This window comes from Numenius arquata, chromosome 4, assembly GCF_964106895.1.
Source record: "Numenius arquata chromosome 4, bNumArq3.hap1.1, whole genome shotgun sequence".
NCBI classification, from domain to species: Eukaryota; Metazoa; Chordata; class Aves; order Charadriiformes; family Scolopacidae; genus Numenius; species Numenius arquata.
Genome location: NC_133579.1, coordinates 28,194,271 through 28,216,000, shown reverse-complemented (window position 1 = coordinate 28,216,000; position 21,730 = coordinate 28,194,271). Strand labels below are relative to the sequence as shown.

The 21,730-nt window shown below is 37.1% G+C and overlaps 1 protein-coding gene across 1 annotated transcript; it reads left to right on the top strand.

Moving 5' to 3' along the window:
* The first annotated feature begins 1,337 nt into the window (after window positions 1-1,337).
* DSEL (dermatan sulfate epimerase like) lies at window positions 1,338-4,988 on the top strand. Its single transcript, XM_074146754.1, has one exon. The coding sequence runs from the start codon at window positions 1,338-1,340 to the stop codon at window positions 4,986-4,988; it is 3,651 nt and encodes a 1,216-aa protein (XP_074002855.1).
* The last annotated feature ends 16,742 nt before the right edge of the window (window positions 4,989-21,730 follow it).

Here is a 21,730-nt window from a genome sequence, read left to right as displayed (position 1 = left end):
AGACCCACGCGCGTGGTTTATGGAGACGGCTGTAGCATTTATTTAGGTAGTTTATTTGAGCTCCATTTCATTTCGGTGGTGTGTTTCGAATTTATTTTCTTGGGTAGCTCCTCAGAGTGTAATGGGAAAATGCGCCCTGAAAAGGTGAAATAAAGCGAGCTGCAGTAGCCAATCTGAATTTCTGTTTTGCCAAAGATAAATTTCGTGGAACTTTGAAAATGTTCCTTTTTATTTAATATCTGTAAAAGAAAAGGTGCATTAATTTATCTTTCCTAGGATGTTAGCAATACTGTGTTATCTTAAGTACTTTAAATATTTTCTGACACCTGTGCTGCTTCAGACAACTTCTGTTCCTGTTTCCACAGAAAGAACCAACCAACATGCAAAGTGGAAGGAAACCTGAAACTGCTCTTTTTACAAAAAAGCTTTGGCTTTCTACCTCTTTCACGTGTTTTCCTTTTGCTTCATAATGGAAGGAGTGGGATTATCTGAAACACGGAGGCAAAATTTGGGCATCATTGGCTGAAGATAAGATGAAAGAAGACTTGAAAATTTGTCGATACTCTATGACTATTAGTTCAGACGCACCTTTCACAGAGGGGAATAGTGGTTAAAAGCACGACAGTTTCACTGAAAGGAGATAATGGGTGACCTATGTTGATTTTTTTTTTTTAACTATTTTTTTTCCTTCCCACTCTTCCATGAGTCCCAAAAGAGAAAGATGGAAAGAGTGTGTCTGGAAATTGAGATAAGGAGAAGGCTGAAGACAGTAACTTCAGTTTTGAAGTCTGTTTTCCAAGTGCTGTAAATTCCCTACTTCATCAAATGCAACACATTGTTTTGAATAAATTATATTGTTTTGCGATCAGTGGAGTTTTTGTCAGCTCTAGAAGTGAAATTTGACCTAATTGAAAGCTTTTTGAAAAAGTAAATGCATGACTCCATTCCTTTTTTCAAGTCAAGTTTTTCAAGTTTTTCAAGAGACAGTGTTCCAGTCTCTTTCTGTGCATTGTCAACCTGGGTTTTACGTGCATATCTTATGGATTGTACTTTTTCCCTTATTTTAGTATTTATGTTATAGTGTTGTGTTTGAGAAAAGTGTGAACAGACAAGACATCTGAGATTTAAGTTTTTGACAGCCTTGTTATTTCAGTGTTGTAGCTCAGATTACAAGTAATCTGAGTATCTTTTAGATGCACAGTACGCACTAAGTCTTATCTCCTAAAAATATGCCTTAAGATGTTCATTTTTGTACTAACTGGGTCAAAGTTTGATATCTGAACATTGTATTTTGTTAGGAAATGCATGCCTGGGGAAGAGGAGAAGCCTAATGGATCATGGCTCTGATGTTTGTGGGGCATACTTTATTGCTAGCATTAGTGATGTTTGCTGTCTTCACTTTTGAAGAATCTGTAAGCAATTACTCTGATTGGATGACTTTCACAGAAAATGTAGATCGATATGAAAAAAAGCAACTTGAAGGTCTTAGTGCTGAGCAGAAGCTGAAAAAAACAGTTCTTCATCCAAGTTTGTATTTCAGTGCTGAAGATGTCCAGGCACTGAGGCAGAAGGCTCATACAAGCCATTCGCATCTGTTTAGAGCCATCAGAAGTGCGGTGACGGTTATGCTCTCCAACCCATCATACTACCTACCTCCACCCAAGCACGTTGAATTTGCTGCAAAGTGGAATGAGATTTATGGTAACAATCTGCCACCTCTAGCATTTTATTGTTTGCTGTGCCCGGAAGATAAAGCTGCATTGGATTTTGCCCTGGAATATATGGATAGAATGGCTGGCTACAAAAACTGGTTGGTTGAGAATGCACCTGGAGATGAAGTGCCACTTGGTCACTCCCTAACAGGATTTGCCACTGCTTTTGACTTCTTGTATAATTCACTGGAAAATGAGAGAAGGCAAAAATACCTGGAGAAGATATGGTCTGTAAGTGAGGAAATGTATGAGTACTCAAAGGTTCGTTCCTGGGGAAAGCAGCTTCTCCATAATCATCAAGCAACCAATATGCTTGCTTTGCTTATTGGGGCTTTAGTTGCAGGGGTGGACAAAGGATCTCAGGCAAATATTTGGAAACACACTGTCGTTGATGTGATGGAGAAAACAATGTTTCTGCTCAATCATATTGTAGACGGATCTCTGGATGAGGGAGTAGCTTATGGGAGTTACACAGCCAAGTCAGTAACCCAGTATGTTTTCCTGGCCCAGCGCCACTTTGGTATTAATAACTTGGAGAATAACTGGCTCAAAATGCACTTTTGGTTTTACTATGCCACCCTGTTACCGGGCTTTCAGAGGACTGTGGGTGTCGCGGATTCTAATTACAACTGGTTTTATGGTCCTGAGAGTCAGCTCGTGTTCTTGGATAAGTTTATCATGAAGAATGGAGCTGGCAACTGGCTGGCACAGCAGATCAGAAAACACAGACCCAAGGATGGCCCAATGGTGCCATCCACTGCACAGAGGTGGAGTACGCTACACACTGAATTTATTTGGTATGCTGCTGAAATCATTGCTCAGCCACCTCCTGATTACGGTACTGCTAAAATGCATGTGTTTCCTAACTGGGGAGTTGTTACTTATGGGGCTGGGTTGCCAAACAGCCAGACAAACACCTTTGTGTCCTTTAAGTCTGGAAAACTTGGTGGACGTGCTGTCTATGATATCGTTCACTTTCAACCATATGCCTGGATTGATGGGTGGAGAAGTTTCAATCCGGGTCATGAACATCCAGATCAGAACTCTTTCACTTTTGCTCCCAATGGACAGGTATTTGTATCTGAGGCTCTTTATGGACCTAAACTCAGCCATCTGAACAACGTCTTGGTCTTTGCTCCATCTCCTACAAGCCAGTGCAACCAGCCTTGGGAAGGACAGCTTGGTGAGTGTGCCCAGTGGCTGAAGTGGATTGGTGACGAGGTTGGAGACTCAACTGGAGAAATTATAACAGCCTCCCAGGCTGGAGACATGATGTTTGTGAGTGGTGAGGCAGTATCTGCTTACACATCAGCAATGAAATTGAAAAGTGTGTATCGCGTTTTGCTGCTTTTAAATTCTCAGACATTGTTAGTAGTAGACCATATCGAGAAGGAGGAAGACTCTCCTGTTAATTCTGTCAGTGCCTTTTTTCATAATCTTGACATTGATTTTAAATACATACCCTATAAATTTAAGAACAAATACAATGGAGCTATGATGGATGTGTGGGATGCCCACTACAAGATGTTTTGGTTTGATCATCATGGGAGTAGTCCTGTTGCTAGGATACAAGAGGCAGAACAAGCTGCTGAATTCAAAAAGCGATGGACTCAGTTTGTAAATGTTACCTTTCCAATGAAAAACACACTTACAAGGATTGTTTACCTTTTCTATGGCCCGTATGTCAATGTTTCTAACTGCAGACTCATAGATAATGCAAAATCTGGATTTCAGATTTCACTCAGTGTCAACAACACTGAAAATACCATCGCTGTTGTGACTGAATATCAGAATTTAAAGACAAGGTTTGACTACTTGGGATTTGGTGGTTTTGCCAAAGTAGTTCATGAAAACAAAGTGACCAAGTTTGGTCTAGGTACTGAATCTGTGGAAAAACAGATAAAAATTCATAGGGTGGGTTTCCCATTTGGATTTAAAGTGAACATAATTGCAGGGTTAATTTTGGGTGTTAGTTTGGTCATACTGGCTTTTCAGTGGCGGTTTTATATATCCTTCAGTAAAATGTTGCGTTGGATCCTGGTACTGGTTGTCACACTGTGGCTTATTGAATTGGTGGATGTGTGGAGCATGTGTACTCAGCCCATCTGTGCAAAATGGAGCAGTGACATGACAAGACTAGAACATGATAAAGGCAATAAAGCCAAACAATTAGAAGGAAACCCTGTTGCTTTGCCAGATGTGATCATTACTTCACTTCCCGCTTCTGGAGCAGAAATTTTAAAACAGCTGTTTTTCAATAGCAGTGACTTTTTATACATGAGAATACCTACACCCTATCTTGAAATTCCTGAGACTGAATTTGAAATTGATTCCTTTGTAGATCCATGTGAGTGGAAGGTTTCTGATGTCCAGAATGGTCATTTTCGTCTTATCCAAGGGTGGCTCCAGTCTCTAGTTCGAGGCACAAAATTACATTTACAAAACATTCACTTATATGAATCCAGCAGAAGTAAAACTGCTCAGCATTCTGCCTTAAGCAAAGACAAAAGGAAAAGATCCAAAAAGAGAGAATCTCTGTCAGAGCAAAGAAGCAGAGCAAGAGGGAGTCAAGATAAAGATGCTGAATACATTAGGGAACTGAGAAGGCACCTTGTCTATTATCCTAGTGCACGACCTGTCCTTAGTTTAAGTAGTGGGAGCTGGACATTAAAGCTTCCCTTCTTTCAGAAAATCCTAGGACCGTCAATGAGAGCATTATATGTAGTAAGGGACCCACGGGCATGGGTCTATTCAATGTTGTACAAAAATAAGCCAAGCCTTTACTCCTTGAAAAATGTTCCGCAACGCTTGACTGCAATGTTTAAAGGGGAAAATGGTAAAGGAAAATGTAGTTTAAATGAAGGCTATGCCTTTGAATATGAATCATTAAGAAAAGAACTTTCAAGTTCTAATTCAAACGCTGTTTCTGTGTTGTCCTATTTATGGCTAGCAAACACAGCAGCAGCACTGAGAATAAATGGGGACTTGCAGCCAACAAATTATCAGCTAGTGAAGTTTGAAGATATCGTGAGCTTTCCTCAGAAGACGGCTGAAACAATTTTTGCCTTTCTTGGTATTCCTCTTCCTCCTGCTAGCTTAAACCAAATATTATTTGCCACCTCCACCAGTCTTTTCTATCTTCCTTATGAAGGGGAAATTTCACCAAGTAGCATTCATGCCTGGAAAAAAAACATGCCCAATGAAGAGATTAGACGGATTGAAGATATCTGTTCTTCTCTAATGGACCACTTAGGATATCCAAAGTTTATAGAATAAATGCTGCCGGTCAGCAGAAATTTGCACTAATGATCTCTGACTCCCTATTTGTGGATAAATATTACAGAAGTTTGTTTATTCTTGTAAAATGTGTACAGTCTGCTACTTTCAGAGAGATTATTTTAAGAAAAAGATAGTTGTTCTTGCAAGTGGTTTTTTTTTTTTTTTTGTTTGGTTTGGTTTATTTTTATTTTTATTTTAATTTTTTTTTAAAAACTTGTAACTACTTTTGCTGCCTTTCAAAAAAAGCTGTGTGAACCTTTGTGGAGCTACCAGCTGGGGACTCTATAGCTCAGGGGATTAGTAATAGAATATGGAGCTTTTTACCTCCAGCTCACCAGTTTGACTCCAGTCCAAGTGGTTAGTTCCCGAAAGTACTTACCATCTGATGATTGTAGGATGGCTTATATGAAATAAAACTGGTTAAACTTGCCTAGCTCCCTAGTTTAATTCCTAGGTGATAATTAGCCCCCTTGGACAGGTTTAGTGATGCATTCTGTCCGTGTCTCCACTATAGTGGTGCAAAATAAACATAAGCTGAGATTTAAAGGCTGTTCAGCATCCCTTCAGCAGAAGAAAACACTCAGAACATTTGAGTGAATCTAGTTCCTTACTTACAGTCTTAGCAGACAGGCCCAGGACTGAAATGGACATGGATATTGAATATCATTATAGGATATGGTTCCTTCAGCTCAGAGACGTGGCACTTAAATTGGGTTTTGTGCTTTGATGAAAGAGAAGACTTCGTTGTCTGTGCCTGACAATGTGGTACCCTTTGTGAGCCTGAAGTAAACCATCCAGAGAAAAAGAAATGGGGCAAAATCTGAGAAACCAACAAGATCTCCCAAACTAGCAGTTAAATTTGGAGAAGATTTTATGTAGTTTTGATCTACTTCAACCCAACTTAATTTTGAAGGTTGTTAACATCTTGGCTCCTTGCATTGCTTTATCCTATACCTCTTGTCTAAGAGGTTCTGCAAGCATTTTCTCTTTTTGAGTGAGACTCTTCCATCCTTCTTTGTTGTAACACATTTCTCTGCTGATTCTTGTGCATAATTTCACTGAGACCAGTGCAAATATTTGATGTCATTGTCAATGGCTTATTGTTGATGTCTGCATAACATGGCAATCTGAGATTTAGAAGATCTTAAATAAATGTCCAGGTCTGTATTGCTGAGGGATGTTTTGCTTCTCTATTTAATGAATTTCTGAAAGACAACCATTGCTAACCTCAGGTCTTCTTTCAGAGAGGGGAGAAATCTGAAGATCACCCATCCTTCAGCCACCTCATATTTGAGTGATGTTTCCCTTCAGTAAACTGTTTCCAGAGTTGTCTTATTTTTATCATGATTGGTGTTTCTTTAACATGGTGCTGTAATATGATATTGGTTTGGAAACAGACAGGCTTGATAGGATAGAAGTGTCTTTGTCACAGCTTATTTTCTTCTTGAGTCATGCTCTGTTTGAGCATGCCCATTAAGAAAAAAAAATCCCATTTCCCAGTTTAACTTGCTCAGCATTCTTTGGAAATGCATGCATATTGTAAATGTCTGCAGATGTGTAAATCAGATCACCAAGAGACATCTGTTTCATTTACCATCTGTTTTTTATTATAAATGGAATTGTCTTGAAATACGCTTCAGTTGGTTTGTGGGAGCTGGGATCAGAGTTTTGGTTTATTATATTGAAATATGCGTGTAATTACTGTTTATTTGGGTGGTATTGGACAATGTGAAAAGTGCAGTGAGTTTCTTTGTACAGATTACAGGTACCCTTGCATATATTCAATATAAAGGAGTTCTTGCCTTTCCTTCCAATCTTACAGTTATGTCCCTGTCTTACCTTGCTGTCTTGTCCCTCCCATGCGTACATTTCACATCCTTTGGAGCATGTTATGATATCTCATTATGACCTAGATAAAAATAGCTCTTTCTCTGCCAGTCATTAATATGTCAAAATAGGCCTCTAGCACAATAAAGCTATTGATATTTTGTGGTCTCACTAACCATAACTTAGCTGTCATTTACTAGCAGCAATTGTTTTTTCCCTCTTCAGTCCTAGGTCTCACCCCTGGCTAGGTAGAATGCCAGGTTAAAGAAAACATTAAACAAGTTAATACACACTGACATGTTAGCGAAACTTTGGTTTCCGAGTATCATTCTCTCAAACTGGCTTCTCTCTGAAGCCATTTTTGATCATATGTTTAAAAAAAAAAAAAAAAAGTATTGATGTCTGTACAGTCTGTATTTGACAGAATAAGTTTCAGCATTTTCCTTTTATTTCCAGGATTTACGCTCTAGAATCAGAACAAATAAAAAGGCTTTTCTCTGTCAGATGTTTTAGGGCAGCCAAAGGCAAGGATTCAGACTGACTGTGTATCTGTGGAAGTAGAAAGAGACCTTAAAATCCCTTCCCGAAAGTGACACGGAATGCCACAATAGCCTGTAAACCAACTTTGTGTTTGTTTTTGAGGAGTTAGGGTGGGTAGAATTGTCTGCTGGGAGCATCATCTGTGCTGCTTTTGGAATACGGGTTATCCCATGCACTTATGTTCATAACAGCATTGTTGCTGTCATTATTATATGCAAGATTTAGGAGCTATTTCTTTTATGTACTGTCCTTTCCCAGTTCAAGGAATGCATCATCTATTATTCAGATTTCGTTGCATTGTGTGTCCTTATACAGATGTAAAAGGTAGAAGAGAACTCTATTCTTTATTTTTAGATCCTGTTGTGAGGGCAAATGCATAAAAATCATTATGCTAAAAATATGTAAAAGGAAAAGCAATGTCTTTGAAAACAACAGGGTAGGAATGCCTAAGGTATGGCAAGTCTCTAATTTTCAATCCAACAATTCTTTTGTTGAGTTTTAGATGGCAAGTTACATGACCACTTGGCCAAAGTTAGTACCAGACAGGAGGTATCCCAGCTATGGAGCTGAGTAACTATGTGTTGAGACTGTGGCCTTCTACCTGTATGAATACCAACCCAATATTTTATAATATTAAATGATATTGTAGGTTTGCAGTTATCCTCAAAATTCTCTTCTGTCGCTAGCATCCAGAGGAAGAATGGTCACTACACAGACAGAGACATTAACCTCCCCTTTCTCCATATAGTAATGTTTAAGACTGTCAGTAAAATTTGAGAATTGTTAGACCTTTTTGAAAAGCATGTCTGTTTAGGTACATTGTATTGAAGAGTGTTCTGGCACTTTCAGTTACACATCTATAAATATGATGATGAAAACTAGTCTCAGTACTGTATCTTATCTTTGTTTCCTTTTTCTCCCTGTGTTAATTGTTTATAATTATTTGTACTATATTGTAGTTTGAACTGTCCAGTTATGAGACAGCTAAGATTTTGACATATTCGAGAAAGGCAGGCTTTACTTAAATGCTTACATTCCTGAATCATATTTGGAAGCCTAAGAAAAATAAACACCAAGGAAAACATTTCAGTTATTTACTTCGTAACTAAGTGACATTGGCCTTGGGGAGATGCACATGGGTCTTGGCTTTGAGAGTTCTATCAAATCACATGAATCTATAGTCTCTGAGCGTACCTAAATGCCTCTGTTGCTTCCAGTAGGCTTTTTCCAGGAGCGATGTCTCTGGAGATGAGCCTCAGTATCATGGTCAGATTGGTTCCTTTCACCCTCTTAGCATGCAGTTGGCATGCAGTCCTCATCAGATTTATGTTTGAATGGTTAATAGGCCAGATCCAGAATCGGATTTCTGTACAAGATCTTCAATTATATGTACAATATATGGCACAAACAATCTGACAGTGCAATAATATTTTGATAGTGTTAGAATGCAAAACAAACAAAAAATGCACTTCAGGTTTTATAAAGTTATTGGTAACTGATTGGTAAAGCTGCAGTTATGGATCAGATATTTCTTTTAACTATAAAAATGTTTTCACTTGCTGTTGACAACTAATAATGTGACTGCTAGAGGAGTCCTGGCTCCACCTGACAGTCAATTATTTTCATGATTAGTCTTAGAGACACTATTTATTTGATGAACATGATCGTACATAATCTGGAATATAATACTGCATTTGTTGAAAACATTTGAAGTACGCAGTCCAAGATTAAGGATAAAAATATGTTACCTCAATATTTCTGTAAGTTACAAAAATTAGCCCCTTTATGAGAGGCCCATATGTTGGATTCCATATGTTGGAATATTTTATAATTAGAAATTGTGATATTTATTTAGGTGACTTAGAAGTAATTTATCAAAATGATTTCTTTTTAATTACACATAAAATACACATAGGTAAGTAGTGCATCTTAACACTTCTACGATCAGGTTATCATAAGCTTTCCTTTCTTTGGACTCCCTTTTAGCTTTGGTTCAGACTGAAAACTTTGTTTAAATCTTGTAATGAATGGGCTGAGGAGGAGTCTGTCTGGAGACTCTTACAGACTCAAATTCCATTTCATTGCGTTTCAGTGTGGAATATCATGGACTACGAGTCATGGATCAAATCTCTATGACCTGTTCAGAATTGTGTCATAAGTGGAATGATGCCTAACCTAAATGAATGTTGTGCCATTGACTTCAACAGGGCCAAAATGCTATTATCAATCTATTATGATCTACTTAGCCTGAATATTCCAAAACAGCAGATATTACAGGAAGTAAATACCTCAAATGATCATGAAAGATTACTCTTCTTGTTATTTGATGAAAAAAGGAAATGCATTTTAATAATGTAAAAAATATAAATTGCTCTGTAACTCTAATCAAAGCTACCTGTAGGCCATCTAATAGATTTATAAACTCATAAAAGGAGATAGAGAAACAAATGGATATTCAAAATAATGTACAAATCACAGTTTCAAATGTCAGGACTTTGATTTTCTTTAGTGAGGAGAAATTTGTTCATACATGATTTACACTGTTCTCATGAAGGATGTGAATGTGTAATCTAGTGCTGTCTCAGAAAATACTTTATAATGGGAAAGTGCTGTTTCACATTACCAAAATGATACTGTTTAAAATTAAACTATACATCTTTTGAACTGACAATATGCTGAGAGTTATATGTGATACAGGAGAACAAGAACAATCTGATTTCATTCACACCTGTCTAAGAATAATTTTTGAAAGGTTCTTCATTTATGCTGGTATAAAGTCAACATTTAGCTTACTGTCTTTGCTAAGAAAAATATTGTGGTGTTTAAGAACATGACCTGAATTAATCTATCTCACATGAGGTAATTTAATTTTCACACCTAAATAAGGAGCATTGTCACTCTAGAATCAATGGAAATTGAGTGTCGCCTTCAAAGGTAAATCAAACATTGCTTACCTCTTTGTAAATCCTCAAAAGCCAAGGGTGACTAAACTCTTACTTTAGATGCCTGCTGAAGGGCCTCAAAGGAAGTGGGGTGAATTTGGCTTTAAATGTGTATGGCCTTACATCTAAGTAGATTTCTGTGTCTGAGCAGTTCTAGTGCATACACTGTCCAAACAAAATTTTATGAAACATCCTGCATAAAATAAAACTACTGTTAGTAAAATAATATTTTTATGTTATCCTTTTTTTCTTTTTCTTTTTTTCTTAAATTATTTCACCACATAGGATATCACAAAACTTTGTGATGTGCTCAAGTGTATGTATTTAAATTTTTTAAATATTGCTATTTTTGTTTTTTCTGAATACGGGAGCCACTGTTATCTTTCAGAAAGTATTGATGGCAAGACCTGATTCTGTCTTCCCTTGGATGCACAGTAAGTATGTTTGGTGTTAAGTGAAAGAACACAAAATAGCTGTATTTGTAGTAGATAAAGAGTGATTTCCCACTCAGTTATTGGGAAGTGGACAACAGGTGCAATCCATAATTGTGAAGTTTCTTAGACTATAAACACTGTAGCTATATGCAAACTATATTTGGAATAGTGCCTCTTCTAATTCCTGAACTATACCCAGGAATTTTTTGGGGGACTGATATTTGGCCCAGAAACCATTCTAACAATTTAACAGTGTAGGTAAGCAAGTTCCAGCAGCCATGAATGTTCTCCTCTGTGTTTAATTAAAAAAAAAAAAAAAAAAAAAAAAAGACATATTTAACACAATTAACTGGAATAGCTGCAGCCCTCTGGACCTCTCTTACTGAATGCGGGCTGGCACAGGCAGTACCTACCAGATGCAGAGGCACAGGTAGTTCAGCACCCTTATTGCTGCTGCACCACTGCAGGTGCATCTGAGCTGCAACTAGTTTCCTGCAGTAGAGTTTTGCAGGTTTAACTAATTGATTTTTGTTTTTCATTTAATTTAGCAGAAGGTGCTTGGGATATGTCTTAAACATAGGAGAAAGAATAAGACCTGATTCCATCTCTGCTGTGAACTTCAGCATGTTGTAAATCAAAGGTTTGTATGTTTTTAAGTCTTGATGGGGTTATGTTTAGCTCTGAAATAGGTTTATTGTTGTTTTGTTTTTTGTGTTTGCTTTTTGTTTTGTTTTGTTTGGGTTTTGATTTTTCTTTTTCTGGAGGGTGTTAGCCTTGTGCCTTCTCTGTCAGTGGTTGCTGAATTATGTTGCAGTTGATGGGTAGTATGTATTTATCCTTTGTAGCTCATCCTAGGTCTTGTCACTGGACTCTCAAAAGTAATTTTTTTTTTTTTTTACCCTTTGAATCTTGTACTGAACTTTGGCTTTTAGGAGACTTACATGGAAAATGCCTATTTTGATAGGAGCAATAAGGTGTGGTGTAAACAAACGTTGCTGTCTATTGCAAATTCTTTGACAATATTTGTCTCCAGCTATTTTCTGAAAAGTTGTTCTAAGTGAGTAAATCCGATGTACAAAGCTCCTCGGAAACTAATACCAAGAACATGATAAAATGCAGGCTGTCAGATATAGTAAATGCACACTTGTCTTTTTGTGAAAGCCATTAATATTTTCAGTCTTAATTTCTAAGAGAGGAGTTGCTTACTTTTTCTTTGGGGGATTTTAGACCTTTTTGTGTTTCCATCCTACAGCTTGCCTAGAAATAGATTTTATCCTATGTTTTCTGAATCTTAGTTTGAAATGTTAATTTTGTTACATTTTCTTGAACGTTCCGTTATGTTGCAGGATGTTCCAGCCTATTCCTTTCATAAATTACATCCTACAGATGCCACTTGATTTCAAGAAACATAATCTCAGACCTGGCAAGGACTATGATAGTTACAGAGAAATGAACTGAGAAACAGGAGAAACAAAATGTTATGCTGCTGAAGAGAACAGACTTGAAAGTGTGCGTTGGAATATTTAGATCTTAATGAGCTGCCATATCATGCACTACCAATGCCTGAATAATAGACTTTATTACTCTAACTGATCAGCTGAACATTGTCTGTTTGAAATTACCATAAGAGTACTGACAGAAAGATAAGTTAAAAGGAACTTTTGTTTGGATGTATTTTTTTTTGTTTGTTTGTTTGTTTTCTTCAAAGCGGTACTATTCTTTTGTACTCCCAAGCTGTGTTAATTTGTAACGAGTGTATTACCCAGTGTAGCTCTATAACAACATTGTTGGCACCAAAGGATGCTTTTCAATGAGAGGGTGGAGCTTTACCTGCTGGGTATAGGTTCAATATTGATGGTTTCTCAACTGCCAACATCCTTTGGTGACGCATTTGAAAGAAAAGTTGAATTCTGTAATAGAGAATTGTTTCATGTTGGAAAATGGACTGCACTGTTGCTGAAAAAACAGAAGTGATGTGAAAAAATGCATATTATAGACAGAATACTATCAGTCATAATTAAGTCAGTCTCATAATCAGATCTTTACAGTATGGGTGTAGCTCTCATCCATTCTTCAGCCTAATTACTAACCTTCATGGCCCTCGTTAATTGCAGTCTAGACTAAGATCAATTTCCTTCCATTTGCTGAAATAAAAGAGCAAGTCTAGGAGAAGATACCCGGGCTTTGTTGATACACTAAGGTCTTTTAAAGCTGGTGTCCCTTGAATGTGTTTGTACCTCTAAATTGCTCTAAGCTGCATTTGCAAACCTTACATAATGAATGATCCTGCTGACTTCAGTGTATAGGAATTTACCTATTTGTATTCCATCTTTCTCTGATAAATAGCCATGCCTTAGTACCTTTTACACATGAAGTGGATAGAATGATTAGTAGAGTCAGGCTAGACAATAAAGAAAAAGCTCTGATATTCATTGTTCACAGATTGTTGAAAGTGTTTGCCAACAATCTGCTTCATCTGTATTTAGTTCAGTTGGCTGTTCACAGCAACAGACTCATAGCACCCTTTGCAGAATCTCCCTTGAGAAGCTTATAACTTAGAGGTACAATTTTAAACAATTAATATATATGTATCATTGCTTTAGTGCCTCAAATTAATCTAGGTACAATTTTCTTTTTTATTTAAAGGCACAAGGACAACAAAAGGGAAAAAATATTCAATTCCCCTTTAAAGTGAAATATAAATAAATAAATTATAAAATAAAGATGTTCATATTGTATTAAAGTTTCAAAAAAATCTGTAGGGTCAATCTAGCAGAATTGCTATTAAGCTTGTTATTAAATTATTACTATTCATGCTCTATAATGTATCCTGCAAAACCGGTACAAATAAGACCAACTTGCTTTGGTTGGACTTCTGAAACAGAATCAGCTAGATACAAACTACTTTTAACTGAAAGCAGATATAATAACCTCATGAAAAAGTATTCTTACTCTTATTTAGATGCCTTGAAGTTACTCTTGTACTTACTGGCTTTTATTTCACGTTAACAGTGAAGATTCAGTAACTCAGTTTTGGTTTTATTGTTACTATTACAGGTGTATTATTCATATTAAGTGTGAGAGCACTGGGAGAAATGGTCCATAACTATAAAGATCTCATAGTCCAAATCATAAATAACTATTGGCATCTATATTTGAGAGATCAGAAGTCCGGTAACTTACATAAGGCTTATAGATAATTCTATAGGGGTAATGGAAGTTGAATTTAAATAGCTCAAAACTCAGTCTGCTTATATGAACCATGTGCAACTTATCCTTAAACATAGTTATTTGCAGTATAGAATCATAGAATCATTTAGGTTGGAAAAGACCCTTAAGATCATCAAATCCAACCATTAACCTAGCACTGCCAAGTCCACCACTAAACCATGTCCCCAAGCACCAGTTCTACAGTCTTTTAAATACCCCCAGGGATGGTGACTCAGCCACTTCCACAAAAAGAAGCACAAGAACTTAACCTTATTTTCTTTACAGCAACTTTATTGATATAATTGTATTATTTATGTTGAAATTACACCATTTTTATTTAAAATAAAATAACATTACATCATCAAAACAAATACATATAGTTGTTGTTGTTGTTGCTGGTGTTGCTGTTGTTGTTATTATTATTACTACTATTATTATTATCTCCTAGCTGGAATTCTGTGGTAAACGAAATCTTCTGCAATATCTCTTGCACTCTTTGTGATTTCAGCTGTGACAAGAGGGCCAACAACTTAATAGGTTTCTTGCTGTAAGGCAAAATCTGTTCATAGCACTTAATCATTGCCAAACACATCAGGAAAACTTAATTTAACAATATTTTATCATATTTTATTCCTTTAGATCTTATTTATTAGTGAAGGTTGAATATTCCAACTCTAACCATTCTATGATTCTATAATTTTGATAGAGAAATGCACTCATCTAAGTAAGTTCACCTTTAAATTAGCTTATCTGTGCTCCTCCAAAATTTGCAGACACACAGAATTCTAATAGGGCTACTCTTTTCTTCTCTCAAAGTGAAGCTCAAATTTGGTTAATTGGCCAGAGAACACTGAATTTAAATAAACATAAGTTAAACTATTTTAAATGTCTTTAGCATATGGCCTGTACTAGTTACATCTCTTGGTGTACTTCTCCAAAAAGAAATCCTCAGTGATACCTCAAATCTATTTCATTGTAATCCTGTTAAATAGAAAGGTTTCCCAGGTGATGGACATTCTAGAGATCCTGCAAAAAGTGCTAATGTATTTTACAGTAGCACATCATATTAAATATTACTTCTGGACTCTAGAGTACTCCTTATGTTTTGCATTCAGTACCAATAGAGAATATAAGTTTAACAATGACGGACCATTCAATTCCTACTGCAAAATGATTGTGAAAGTAGCCTAAGATCTTTACCCAGGATATTAATATATCAAAAATAGATGCTTTTCACATCAAAATGAGAACTCTGATTCTCAGATCGTGAATATCAAGGCACAATACGACTTCTCATCCTGCTCTTATGTGGACATATTTTTAGGATGAAGTGTTAGGACGTTCTTTGATGTCCTGACACCAACACAAAAGCTGTCTCAAGAAGAAAAAAAAGTAATTTTAGTCAATACATAATAATATATAACAGGCTTTCCTAATAACTACTTTTCTTGCCTGATTGTGTATAGGCAAGAAAAATACATTTTACTGGGGTATGTATTTCTAACTGAGGTCAGTATCTGCTGGCACTACGAAAACACGGTGATATGCTAGCTCATGTTAGGCATTGACAGAAGAGGTAGTCAACACAGGATAGACTATAGCCAGGAGTTTTTCATTGGTTGCATTTTAGTATTGCCAAAAATACAGTGTAAATAGTTTATTTTTATTGTGCTCACAGGGCATGCTGCAAGCTGTGGAAAGAGTGAGTTCTTTCTTCATCAGAAGACTTAGCAGAGTTTTTTTTGTGCTACGTCTTTCACTGCTGCCAGCACAGCAGAGCAAAAGGGACATAGCTGGAGGAGAAGGTGTATGCCAGAATGTCCATGCAATGTGATGACCATCAGGAGTGTCACCTTTGCTATGCAGCCACAAATATAAACAAGAGCAAGCCTATTGCTTCTTCCCATGGCATGGATAAAATCCTGGAAATCTCATACTTGTGAGCACCCTGCAGACTCAGAAATGAGAAGGCATTTAAAAACATAACCCTTAAAATTACTTTTAATCACATGACATATGAGGTAATCACACAACTTCCATGACCTTGACTGATGCTCTTAAACGATTGAAAATGCCCAGGTGTGGGATCTACTCATGTAACAGAAAAGGTAATTTTCTGGAATATAAGAAACACAATGTTTCAACTCATCAGGTCATAAGTACATGACACAGCACAACTCAGAAGCAGACAAATTGATGGAACAGACTTTCCACAGCTTCTAGTGGTAGTTCAGATTGATAGCTGTGGCTAGCCTAGTGTCAGCACAAAGGCTAGGCACTGATTAAGATACTAATCAAAATAAATGCTGGTTTGTGGCTTCATTTGGGTGTCTTAAGGACGGTATAGGCTCCACTCCCTTAATTTCCTGTGTTGGTGAAAGGTACCATTGTAGGTCTTTAACGCATTGTTTCTGCACTGGTGAAATATGCCACTGTATGTACAAGGTATCACGTGTGCAAGACCAGGTTCAGGACTTCCGCTGACAGTGGGGATGAGAGGTGGGAAATATGTAGTGCGAATTAAAATGTAGAGGTAGCTCGAGGTGAACAACAGGAAGAAAAAGGGATGAGAGATGAATAATTTGTAGAGGACTTGAGATCCAGCCGTCTGCAAGGAGGCAAAAGTGTGGCATGTTAATAGGCACCTGCTGAAACGCTTGTAATGATACCACTTTTCTAAGTTAGCTGCTGTGCAATGTGGCTATCATTTCAGGTTTCTGCGAAGGAGAACAGCATGATTGGTTCTGTAAAGAAGCCTCATTTTATTTTATAATTAAGCACTTTTACAAAAATGAAAATTACTAGCATCATATGTTGTTTATTTAATGACAAATTAGATCTCAGAATGTAATAACTTGAAAGTTAGTTTTGGTTTTAGTCTTTTTTTTTTTTTTTTCCATCACAGATTCCCATTAGGAGTAGGTGAATAAAATATGCACCTCCATGAACTACTAAAAATAATATGGAAGAGTGAGGGAGATGAGAGCTTTGCTAATTCCAAGCAATTCAAGTGAAATACTTTAAAACTGGGATGTCATTTGCAAAATCTCTAGATCTCCTGCCTTACTACTATGAAATTAGATTGTAGCAAAATAATTTTATGTAGCAAACTCCTACTGTGTCTCATCACTTGTATTCTTTGTTTTCAATTTTGACATCTAACTTCTATGAGTTGAGTTTTTTCTATGAAGAAACACTGAGCAGCTATATATATATATGTATCCTCAAAAAACAGAAGCACCTTCTCATTTTAAAAGGGGCTCCAAAAGCAAGCAGCATCTGACTCTCTACCAGTGTATATTAGCATAGTATCACTGAAGATAATGAAGCTGAGCAGGGCTACAACAGCTGAGAGGAGGTAGCCTTCTATCTGCAGAAGAAATGTCAGTGTGGGACAGAGACTTTATCTTGATGACAGGATGGCATAACATCTGGGAGGTGAGCCAGAAGATAGCTATTCTAAAACTCAGCCTGTGCAATGCATTATGTGCCCTCCTACCCCCACAAAAAAAAGGCCCCCTCCTACTTGCTTTCTGTAGTTGAAAAAGGAGCACTGTCCACAGCCCCATTACCACCGGGAAAAGTGATCTCTCTAAAGATTTAACCTTTTTTGTTTTCCGTGTTTTGCCTTCTGTTCATTTAGATAAATAAATAAAAGCTCTCATTAGTGTTGTGTAATCAGCCTGCAATGAGAAACACAAAAGGAAAATACTGACTGGCACTTGAACTACACACTGCTTTGTTCTCTTACAAGGCAGTAAGGCAGTCCCCATTCTGATAAAAAAGACGGATATTGGATCTTTATCTAAAAGCTGTGCAAGAACTACCTCAGTACCTATTTCTGTGCTTTGAGTACTTGAATAGTGAAAAACCTTTGATAACAAAATAGATCACAGAGGTCTAAAAGATTGAAAGATAGGCCAAGTGGTTGCTGAGCTTTAGATTTAAATCTCTCTTTGAAGACCTGACTGAAATAATAATGATAAAGAACTTCTGCTTAGCATGCCTGATATGGTTTTGTGAGAAACTGGGTCTCTTGGGTAATTGGGTCTATGTCCATGCCTATGTGCTGAACCACCTGGTAGCATACCCGCGGAGCTGGTTTCTGTTCAGGGAACTTTTGCATGAGCTCTGAATCTACAGGTCCAAGTTTATCTCATGGCTACATCCTGCACCCAAATCCTGGAACTTGGTACATGTCCCAGATCTGATAATGCAGTCATATCCTGAAAAGACTTGCCAACAGTGGAGGTATTTGGTTTACAGAGCACAATAACAAAGGATGATACCGGTACTGGTGAAACCATAAAACTCCAGCAGTTTCAGCTCAGTTTCATTTAAAGATTCTGAATTTAAGCTCAGAATTGAAAATAATATCCTTGAATTTGAAGCCTATACAACCTATCTAAGGTTGTAAGCGAAACTGAAAGGTTTAAATTGGACATCATCGAAGTTGATTGTCACTCCATCTGTGAGAAAGTAAAGACAAGGTTGTTTGACAAGTAGTAACATTTTGTTGTCTTTGCTAATTGCTTCATTTCCTTCTTTCTCCTGCACATCAGTCCTTGTATGTCTTTTCTGACACATAAATGCACAATGATGCTTGTGTTTCAGTACTGGCCAGCTGAATAAAGATCTAGTTACAGAAGATCAGCAATGAGATTAGAATTTATTTAGAAAACACCATATAAAGACCAGCCAAGTAAATCAAACATACGAAAATAATGTGAATAAAAAAAATCCAGAGATGAATTTGCAATGATCTTTCAGGCCAGATAAAAGAAGGAAGTAATTAGCCTAACCTTTGGGCGGAACTGCAAAGTGTATACTTGCATAAAACAGCACTCCTCTTGCCTACATGGAAAAGATTTACTCCTCAGTGAGTGCTGAGATGTTCTCCAAGAGGCACCCTTTCTATATTCTCTTGAATCGATATCCGTAGCATGTCAGCTGTAACGCTTCATTGGTTTCCTATCACAGGCTTTCTTTATGACAGGGTTACCTGATAAAGAGGATTCTGAGTTGCATCATCCAAGATAAAGGTCCTAAGTGAAATGTCCTTATTCTTAGCAAGTTTTCTGTAACAGCTGTTACAGAAATTACAATGCAACAGAATTACAGGTGTTCTGCTGTTCTGCCCAAATTTGATATTGGCTTATTAGAACTCAGTCCCCAGAGACTGAATTAATAAGTGATTTTTAAAGTCAGTAGAGTTTCACTTTAGCTCTTAAAGCGGATATATTCCTGTTTTAATGTGAACGCTCATTTTAATGTGAGGCTCTCTTGCCTCCAGCCTCCTGAAGCTAAATTTGGGCCAGCAGCAAGAGGAGTGGGTATGATAAAAGCACTACTGAGGTTCCTACAGTTACAAATTCTATCCCATTTGATAAACAGAGCAGAGATTACAGAGTAGAGGGACATGGATCTTAGCCCAGTTTTCCTCAATCACATGCCCTAACACAGGTGAATTAGGGTTGGACATTTTGGAGCCTCACAGCTACCACATTTCCATGGCATGTTTCCTCTAAATTAACAGCATGGAGAAGGGAGAAAAAGAAGAAAACGAGGAGTTAAGGAGAAATGCATTATTTTCTATTAGTGATTTCTTCTTCAGAATGAAGTTACCCCACCAGGACATGAGTTAGGGAGAAGTAAGATTTCAAGTATGAAAAAGATATGAGTTTGCTTAAACACCTAACATAACTCAGTAAAGACAAATTAAGTTTTCCACTGAATACAAAAGAAGGAAGAGTCAGAGTAAACGACCATACAACTCAGAGTGCTGTTTCCAGTAGTCACCAGTCGCCATATGTGAACACTTAGGGAAGAGTAAGAGCAGGGTAAAAATAGGATTCTTCCTCTGATCACTTTCCCAGCCTCAGGACGGAGCTAGATGTATTTAGCAAATCGAAATAGATTTCTTTTCCATTATTGTTTTTTCAGTCTTCCCTTGCGCACATGTGAAATTTAGAATCTATGATGTCCTCTGGCAAGGAGTTCAACAAGGCTGTTATTCCTTACTTTAAGTACTATCTCTTAGTGTGTGTTTCCACCCTGGTTCTTGTCATCTCTTTTCTTTCCAAGCTGAAAAGTCCTTGTTTACTCAGTCATTCTTTGCCTGAAAGGATTCCACTCCTGTAATCATCTTTTCTTCCCTTACCTGATTTTTTGTTATTATCTTTCCTAAGGGGGCTAGAGCTGCACATAATGTTGAAGATGTGGGAAAACACAAATTTAGATGGTAACATTATGACTCTAAGTTAGTTTGCCTTTGGTGGTTGAAGGGGAAGTCGCCTAATCAGATTTTAAATGTATTTGCCTTTTCCTGCAGCTGTAACCAGTTCTGTTTTATTTTCTGATTCACAGAGAGAGATTTTGAAGTTTGCATGTTAAGCACAGAAGTGTTATAAATAAATTATGACCATATTAACTGAGTGTTTACAAGTCATAGCAAAATACTTCAGACACTGCTTTACAAAGCAAGGCCTCTGTTTACAAATAAGAGTGGCCAAATAAACACTTCAGTGACATTTAAGCAACATCAAGTTTATTTTTTTCTTAGAATCGAAACTTGCTACTAGTTTTCAGTTTTGTCACAGGGAAGAATGGGTGAATTTTCAGGACAAAATAGTGAATGCAAAGATAATAAGCTGATACAAATACTAAGGGAACAGACTGTCTTTGTTCTGAAAGTTAATGCACCTTGGGCCTCAAAGTCAATTGTGTACTTTGAAATTTTTAGCCAGGTTGTTAATCTGCACAAGGTGTTGCTTGTTACCTCTGAAAGTAGAGTCATGCCTGGATGTTGCACGACATTGCACAAAAGAAGAACTGGTACGAGTACATTTAATTAACTCTTTAAATGTTAAAGAGCTGTTATCTTGCTTCAGGAATATAAAAAATGTGGTGTACTGCAGAGCTTTGTACTCCCTGTTTCTCTTTTTTTCTTTATAGAAGTTTCTCACAAGTATATAGGTAAAATATACCCAATGTTAAGATACCTTGTCTATACAAACACGTCTTTCTCTGAACACTCTTAGTGAAGGAACACTTTCTGCTTAGAATACAATGTTGGGGCTCTCAGTGCTGTTTTCTGTGTGACCATCTCATGTAATCCTTCTATATCAAGAACTAAAGAAATCGGTCTAGTTTCTGAACATATAGCTGTATGTCTGTCCATAGGAAGGAGAAGTTTATACAAAGGAGAGGATATGCTCCATACAAGTTGCTTTGTGACAAGGTAGACTTTGGTTGAGATCTGACGAGATTCACTTTTTAAAGTTATCTAAGTACAGCTTTTCTCTGTGTTACTAAGTTGTTTGGCTTAGATGTTTAAGTCCCATTTTCAAAGAAAGTGGTTCAATGGATCCACTTGATTCTGTTAAACAGTTAGATTAGACATCTAGTTTAATCTGGTTCCCTGGCTGTGTACAGTCTAGTCACGTGTACTCTTGGTGTATCATGAAAGACTTTCGGTTAGGAAAGGGATCCAGAAATGTCTGGCCTGTGCCATGAAAGACAGATCCTTGAGTAATCCAAGTTATTCACAGTGACTTGAAGTTCTTTGGCCCCTGCTGTTGACAAGGCAGCACCAAATGGACCTCACTGTTTTTCCTTCACATCAAACTCCTGTATTGCAAACAAACCAAACACTTTAGAGCACGAGCAGGATGTGCAGTTGCCAAATTCACAAATTATCTGGTTGATTACAGCAGTCTATGTGTATTTGACAACATTCAGCCTTCAATGAAGATACTGAACTCAAAAAAGCCATAGGATCCATCTG